Genomic DNA, 8490 nt, shown 5'->3' on the forward strand with positions numbered 1-8490 from the left:
ATGCCGAGACAAAAGCAGCAATAGACTTGCTACCAGAGATTCCAGCTGCAACATGAATGCAAGGAATCTTGTCCCTAAGGATCAGGAAAGAACAGCTAAGTGAGGCTTTATAAATACACCCTGCCTTTAAAAAGAAGAATGAAGACCAAGGCAGCTGTGGTTAGATACTGGAGTAGCCCCTACACACCCAGTTAGCTGTGTTCAATGACATCTTTAAGAGAGAAGGTGAACTCACACATCCTTGTACTCCTTGAGGATCCGGTTGGTATAAAACATGGCAGCATCGGTCATTTCCTTCACATAAGGACCTGGCTTTGGAGCCTAAAGAAGAGAGAACACATTGGCATGGAACAGCTGACCAGGGTGCCAGACTTTCCCCACCAGCCCCAGGAAACCAATTCCCACAGAAGTTCTTACCATGGCCACCCAGCCCAGGGCTGGGATGCTCTCGCTGACTGCTGACAAGTGATTGAACAGTTTGCTACCACGGTTCTTCTCCCTGAAATTCTGAACCACCTGGATTTGCTCTGAAATTGGTTTCAGAAGTGATGAGAACACATTCTGCAGGACAAGAGGACAATAACAATTTAAGAACATTAGTATTGTTCTGGAATGGCTACACATTATCACTGGCGGCTCTGCTGAGATGATGGCCACTTGGAGGAAGATTCCAACTGGCACAACTTACTGCTACAGCTCCTGTCCAGGCTTGGCCCTCCCTGCGAGCCGAGCTCGGTCCCACAGCCTAGCTCCTCCAGGGCTGAAGTCATAGCTCCCAACTGGATTGGTACTATGGGAGTACGCCAAGAACCGTGACTCATGTTCAATCCAAGAGACACTGACAAAGCTTGTTAGTAACAAGGACAGAAATAGCATTTGCCTTTCCTGGATTCTTTTGTTCCAAGACAGTTTGTCAAATTTTTCCTCTCCTTTACAAACCCCCAGAGAAAGGGGGTGCTATGTAGGTTTTTCAGTTTGGCATCTACAGCCTATATTACAATCTGATTCGCAGGAAATTCTCAACTCACCCTATCAAGCTGGACTTCAGAATTCAAGTTACTTCTCAAGTCAATCCAAGCCTTTAATATTTGGATGATAAAAATTGTTTCTGTGTGTTGTTTACTTCAAATGCTGACTGAAAGTGCTTAGAAGTGTTCTGAGGTCAGAGCAGAGCAGCTAATCACACACTTCCAGAGATGCCTCTTGGGCAACTTTTCTTTCCTCTAAGATCAGAAATCCTCACTGCTGGTGGCAGCAGTGAGGGAGAAATTTGGGCAAAACTTGCTTTTCAAAGCCTCGGCTTTTCCATCTGCTGTCCCTTCCTCTGTTTAGATGAAAACAGAGGTTCCAAGGACCACTGGCTAGGCTACACTTTCAGAAGCTCCAGCCAACTGCCACTGTCAAGTAACAGGAGGGGAAATTCTTTGCTACGAGCAATGGGAGTTCATACATTTTGCATTTTAAACTGGCTACTCTAGAACTGTCTAGACTCCTGCAAGACAACCTGCATAAAGATCTACACTAGATTAAAGTTATTGTTTGTTCATAATCCTTTATTTAAATAATGTGCCACTGGAATTTGTAAGCAGATTCTCAGACTAGAGGCTATACGGAGCAGCATCCCAGCAAGCCTGGTGAAAGATAAAAAACCCTCCAATGCTGAGTTTGGGGGAAAAAGATGCAGATATATTTTGCTGTGAATAGGAAAGTAGCACAAAAATCCAGCTACCACAACGTAACAGGAGAAGCCATGACTAAGCCAGATAATAACTGCAAAGAAAAGCAAGGTGGGATCCTGTTGCTCAGGAAAAACAGTTCTCAGCAGGGAAAAGCCAATGCATTCAGGATCATATTGTCAGTCACACATCCTGCTCAGAAGCAGCAGCCTAGGGTAAAGTGTTCAATTACTTGCTAAGGACAAATCAATCCTAAAAGCCTAGCTATTATTCAGAGACCATTCAAGAGAGACAAGTGTCTGTTACACTTCAGAAGGAGTTCAATACCTGAAAGTCTGTAAGTATCACATAATGAAAAGCACGCTCTACGCAAATTCCACTGTGGCTCCTGTCTCAGACAAGTTCCTGTCTGTCGGTTGCATCTGGGGGAACAGTGATTGTGCAGTGCTGGTGCCAGGTGAAACTCGAGACAGACACTGTGAGAGGACACTCACAAGCTGCTCTGACAGCTACAGAAAACTTGTTATTCTAATGACTGGAAAATGCCAGTTCTGCAGCTCTAAGAATCAACTTCCGGAATTCTGCCCAGTATTGGGTGAGCCCCTGGAACAGTTCACGCTTTCAGCAAGTGCCACCTCATGGATGCAAATGTCCCCAGTCTTCCTCCAGTTCCTCTTTTGGAGCAACTGTCTCAGCCCAGATTCTCCTACAGGGGCATTCACCCCGACTCTGAGGTAAGGGCATACAAGATTTCTGATGAGTGATTTCCCAGACTTACCTCTGTTGGCTGCTGATGTTGGGATGCCATCACCAGAAGAGCCCTCTCACTCATCAAGCCTGCATGAACCATCTCAGCCTAAGAATAGAGAGAAACATGAGCGAGCTTCCCTTGTACCCAGTGTAACGCTAACAGTCTTTCAAGCTCCCGCTGCTTGCGGTTCCTAGTCTGTAAGCAAGCAGCTATGCTGATCTCAGAGCACGTATTCCTGGAGACACCCATCCTCAGAGCAAACTCTCAGGAGTGTAACAGCTCTTGGGCTGGGTAGTTTACAGGCCTCCTAAAGGCATGCGCCAAAGTCCATAAAAAGAACAAGGCACCTAACTAACAAAGATTTCAAGAAGGAGGTTTGATTCATAGCGTGTGTAGGTGGCAATCTGCTGGAGGTTATCTGGGCATCTGCACCTGTTTGGAATCCTTGAGGATTATAAACATCTTAGAATACAGTGCTAAAGGAATGCAAGCACTGACGGCAAACTTTGCCCTTAACAGCCCTGAAGAACAAGCAGCATCTATATAGAGTGGGGGGAGAATGTGAGTCCTTACATGCTTCTGCACATCCCCGCCGACTTCTTTGCTGATCTTGGTGTACTCAGCTACTGGGCCAGCCAGAAGGGCATCGAAAGCCTGCACGTACTGAGCCACTCCTGCAGAGAAGGAAGCAGAGCACAGGTATCACCGAGAGGCACTGGGTGGGCTTCTGAGCTGGGTGCACTTACACACATGCACTGCTCCCGGGCTGCACCTCCCACCTGCTCCACGCAGAACCTTCCCTCGGGCCACATCGACCAAATGCAGGAGGCTCATCCCAAAACATGCAGCTGAACGCAGACGAGGGAAGCGTTGCAGCCACAGGAAGTCCTTATCTCAACAGGATGGTAACCACAGGCCTCTCTGCGTTTGCGCAGTACCTGCTGCAAAACTCACTTCCCCTCTGAGCACAGCCAGTTTATCCAACAGCCCTTTGCATGTCCTGCACGAGCATCGCTCGCTCTGCAACAGCTACTGCTGACGTCCAACACTGCCGCACCGCCCGGCTGACGCTTCAGCACAGGGAGTCCCGTGGAGCGACGCTGCTGGGGAGGTCCTTTGGACCTTACCTTTGGAAGAACCATCTCCACACATGCCAGGTCCTTGGCACACCGTCTCCAGGCGCTCCACAGCCTTCTCCAACCGTTCAACCAGTCTTTCCATATCTACTGCTGTCCACAACCTGCACAGACAGAATACAACTATTTGTGTCCTCTGACGGTATGAAAGTTGTATGCCAAACATTGAAGAGGATTTATCAGCTGTCTGGTACAAGCTCTACCAGTTCCAGAAGAAAAATTTCTACCTAGCTCTGCATCCTGATGATGGGCAGCAGGATACCTGCAAATTAGTGGGGACATTCGGATTATGCAACAGGCATGCACACCACCACTTTCTATTGCCACAGTCCCTCCTTAATGGCCACATAGCTTTATTCCATTGTAAGGACTTCTTACACATGTAAGGACACTAAAACTTAAATCTTCTAACCTTGTATTGACACCACTTAATAAAACGAAGGTCTGCACAGAATCTCACTGCAGTCAGTTCTTGGCCAAAGTCCCTGCTGTGACCATAGAGCAAATCTAGTACAACTGCTTTACTGGGAGTTCACATGCTTCAGGTTAGAACTAGTGGTTTTGATTCTGCAAATGCATCTGTGGGGACCTCCTGGAGTCTTGAATTCCTCCAAGGAACATCTATAACTCCAGCATCACTACTGTACAGAGCATCAGCATGCAGAACAAGCCACCCTGGCACACGCTAAGACAAGCAAGCAGCTGCACAAGCTAAGGCGGCATGGCTGCTTTTACAACAATGCGCCCCTGTTCATCCTCTCCCTCTACAGGCTTCGGTATCTGAACTGCAGAATTTACTCTGCAAACACTGCACAGGAAGGCAATTTAGGCACATAAGTCATTTGAAGCATCTCATCTGGAAAAGTCCTAAGTGTCATATAAACTTTTCATTTAATTACTGCTTTGCAGAGACTCAGTGCCAAGGAGCAAGACGAGTCACGCTCCAAGCACACTAACACACTGGGAATGTAGGGAGGGAGTAGCAAGTCACCAATGGCATTTTTATCTTATCACCACTCATTGAAAGATTTTACAATGTGACTCACTATTATGGCCGGGACATGGCTTCCTTCTTATTGCAACAGCCTGCGAGAGCTCAAAACCCTGCCTGAAGGGGAACGTCCTTCCCACCACGTTCCCCAGCATACCCAAAAAGGAAGGCAGGGTTTACTCAGCTGCGTTGACAAACTGATACTAGATCTCCCTCAGAAATTAAACCTGAAGTTCTAACTAGGGTTTTGCTTTTGCTCACAAGCCTTCTCAGCCCTTCTCCAAAGTGCATGTTTTCACCCAATTTCCAGAGGATGTGGGGCAGATCCAGCATTAGTCACGAGTGGCACTGATGTCACAAGACAAACAAGGCCATTTTCCACCCCTCTTTCGCCTGCTTGCATCAGGAGAAGCAACACTGATGTGGGGGGCAGGGGAGAGGCCACCCCACTTCCAAGAGGAAGAGAGCGGTTTCCTCCTCTGTGCAAGAGTGAGCCAGAGGAGATACTGTGCATAAAACTGGACAGCAGCAACTGGATGGCTTCCAGATACAAAAAAGTTCAGAGAGGCTGAAACTTGTGGGCGGTCACCCATATAATCAACAGTAATGAATACCTCTTTTATTTTTTTTTGTTCCATACAATGTAGAAATCCTGACCACAGGATCGTCAGCGCTCTGCTGCAGCCGAAAACGACGCATCCAGAATGGGGCTCACGTCTTCAAGTGGGAGCGCAGCCAAGAGCAGAGCTCTGCCTCCCCCGCTCTCAGCACACTAAAAGAAGGGTGGGTTTTTTCCCCGAAAGAGCCACCTGTTAAATCCTCCCATGCTTCAAGAGTGCAGCAAGATAGAGGGGTGTAATGCAGGGGTTTCAGGAAGGACATCAGGTTTACTGAGCGTTGGGCAGATGAAGCTGCTGTTCTGCACTACTGATCCCCACCGCATTCCATCTGAAGCTCTAATCTGATCAGCCCCGTTACCGAGTTACAAACTGCATTTCAAACCAGGATTACTAAATCAGAAAGTCCAGATGGAAAGCTGCTTCCTACCAGCAATAAAACACGCTGGTGCAAGGAGCATATCGCATCAGTTCTAGATATGGTGTCGGGATTAATGTCCTTTAACAAGAAAGTCTTCCTTGAGATTCAGATTCCTTCCAGCCTCCTTGCCGTTTGACACATCCTTCCTGGGTTTCCCTGATAGAAGCCATAAGCTCACAGTGCTCGATAGCTTTGTAAACCTAGCGCTATCTGGCAGATGGTGAACTCATTTTAATTTCTGTTTAATGGGCAGCATTAGGACAACTTGCAAGATAAGTCACTTGCTAAATTGGCAGCAAAATCAGAACTAAGCCCAGGCAGCACAAAGTCCTAGAGCAAGAAGCTGTATCTCAGTCCCTCCTTGCTAAAGCTATCTTGACTCACCCTTACCATACTCTTTGCCCTGTGGATGCAGCTCTTTCTGCTATCTACATACGCATCCAGAATGAAATAAAAAGATTTTGTTGTAACTAACATCAACAGCCTGAGTCTGCAATCCAGAGGGATTAACGTTTAGCGAGGCAAAACCAAGATGACCAAGTAGACCTGCTTGGGCTACATCTAAACAGTGTTTTGTCTATTGATCACCCTGAATGCAGAATAATTTGTCAGGAAGTGACAAACTGACTTCACAGATCTCAATAAAGTACGTATAATGGGATCTCATTTGTCTTCTTTAAAGAGGAAGCTGAGACACATAGACTACCGAAGAGTCATTTTTGTTCAGCGCATCGTTCTGTGCTCAGGAGGAATGAGAAAGGCTTTCAAGCTGCGCTGTGCAGCCGGGCGTTACAGTTCTCCAGCTGACAGAAGTAGAGTTGAGATGAAGCTCTCCCTTTTGGGACTATAATGCAGGATTTAAACCTAGGTCTTGTTTAAATTCAATTGAACTTTGATTACCAATGGAGCGGAAGCTATGGCCTCGCAGCAAACACGCATTTCACCCTGGGCCAGAAAGTCCATTCATTTTCATAGTACATTTGGTTAATGTATTAACTAGCCTTTATTTCCATCAAAGCTTGGGAACATGGTATTGAACACACTGTACAGCAAACAGGCTTTCATCTACAACTAGACTGTTTTGATATACTGATCAGAGCAATAAAGGGAAGGGATTTTATCTGTAACAACACTCGCTATCCCAAAGCTGAACCTGTACAACACCACAGTAAGAGGAGTTTCCTGTTTGGAGAACATCAAGGAGTTGGCATGTTCCAGCCAAAGGCCAGTCCTCAGAGGAGTGAGCAAGTTCTCATAAAAACAGCATAAATAAAACTCTTCCGGTTGCCTGAGACAGCACACTAACCTAAGTCCTCACTTAGACATTCTGGAAGACACAAATGTTAGTTTTATAGCCAAAGCAAGTCAAACCTACGCCTCTGTTCAGATTCAGGTTTTCTAAAGCCCGACAAACTGCTGTCAGCAACATGAAATTTGCATCAGCTACTTCCTGTTTCTACAGGAGAAAGGAATAAAGATGGGACAACTAAATTAAGAACATACCACAGTTTATTTCTGAGCTGACACTGGAATATCTCAAGGGATCAGCTACCAGATGATTTCCAACATTTTATCTTCCAAAAGCCCAAGGAATTTTTTTTAAACAGTTCAGCCCATCAAGTAAGTAACTATTTGAAGCAAGACAGGACTCAAATGCCTGAATTTAGTCAGTTGTCAGGACCAGCCACGAACACAAGACAGCTATTGCTAGTCCCAGCAGCTGCCAAGACAGAGATCTCTGCTGTTTATAGTACAACAATACTTGTTGACATTGCTCCAGAACCCGTGGTGCCTACTCCTGGTATTTCAGATCTATTTTATTTAGAAAACCATAAAGCACTTTAAAAAAATAAAATCCATATGGACCCTATTTAAGCTCTCCCAAATAACAAATCCTACTGAAGTCATTAAAAATGCATTTTTACTGAAGCATTAAGAGATGGTTAAAGTAACACTACACTCTGCACTACAGCAAGCGCAAGGACTCCTTGTTCATGACAATTATACAAAATAGGAGATTCGCACTTGCCAGACTCTCTTGCAACGCTCCTCTCATTTCCATTCCCTGTCAGCGCGATGAATCCACCAGGGAAGTAACTGAGGATCTCAGATCTAAGCTAAATTGGATACAGTACCAAGCTCCATATCGGGAATTCAGAGCATCAAACCTCGTCAGCAACCCTCCTGAGCTGTGCCTGCTCAAGCAGAGGCTGCTTGGCTGAACTTTGTTACATGAATAATAGGGGGTATTTTTGGCTTTTAGAAAGCTCAGCAATATTCGGGGGACACAAGGATGGCCTCAGGAAGAGAGAGAATACAGCAGTTTCTTGAGGTCACTGATTCCTGTTTTTTCAGTGATATGCACCTACAGCTCAGGTCTTGGGGAATTCCAGAACCTGATGTGCAAAATCCGGTGACCTGACGCAGTAAACGCCTCTATCATTTTTTTCATTTCACTATCACAAAATCCAAAGCAATCACTTAACACGCATATCCCATCCTAACCACCACTGAAATGCAAATGGCAGAAGTCAGCAATAGGCTAAAGACAAGAACCACCCCAAGCCCAGTAAAATGGAGAGTGTACCCGGCAGCTGGAACCACAAACTACAGAAACATCCTCACTTGAGGCTGCGGCATGTCAGTCCTGGTGCGGAAAGCTGGATATATCACCCGGGGACACAGCCCCCACTGCCCGACTGAGGCACCCAGGAGCTGCCGGCCCCGGGAACCCACCCGCTGACCCCATCACCGGGGAGAGGCGGCTCTTGACTGAAAGCCGCCGGGCAGACCGGACTCCAGCACACCCCAACCTTCCCCTGCACGAGGGGACGGACCCAGAGCTGGCAGGATTAAATACCTCTCTCTGGGGCTGTGCGGACAGGTACAGGACTCCCG

General features: G+C 46.6%; 1 protein-coding gene across 1 annotated transcript in view; it reads right to left on the reverse strand.

Annotated features, from left to right (window-relative positions):
* The window catches only part of CAP1 (CAP, adenylate cyclase-associated protein 1 (yeast)), a 7358-nt gene extending 3696 nt beyond the window's left edge, over window positions 1-3662 (reverse strand). Inside the window, exons 1-5 of the mRNA XM_010288398.1 lie at window positions 3555-3662; window positions 3001-3101; window positions 2455-2532; window positions 418-561; window positions 236-321 (exon numbers count right to left, since the gene is read on the reverse strand). Of these exons, the coding sequence (XP_010286700.1) occupies window positions 236-321; window positions 418-561; window positions 2455-2532; window positions 3001-3101; window positions 3555-3648 (503 nt within the window). The 5' untranslated portion in view covers window positions 3649-3662. The remainder of the gene's footprint in view (window positions 1-235; window positions 322-417; window positions 562-2454; window positions 2533-3000; window positions 3102-3554) is intronic.
* Between the last annotated feature and the right edge of the window lie 4828 nt (window positions 3663-8490).

This window comes from Phaethon lepturus, unplaced genomic scaffold, assembly GCF_000687285.1.
Source record: "Phaethon lepturus isolate BGI_N335 unplaced genomic scaffold, ASM68728v1 scaffold52055, whole genome shotgun sequence".
NCBI lineage: Eukaryota > Metazoa > Chordata > Aves > Phaethontiformes > Phaethontidae > Phaethon > Phaethon lepturus.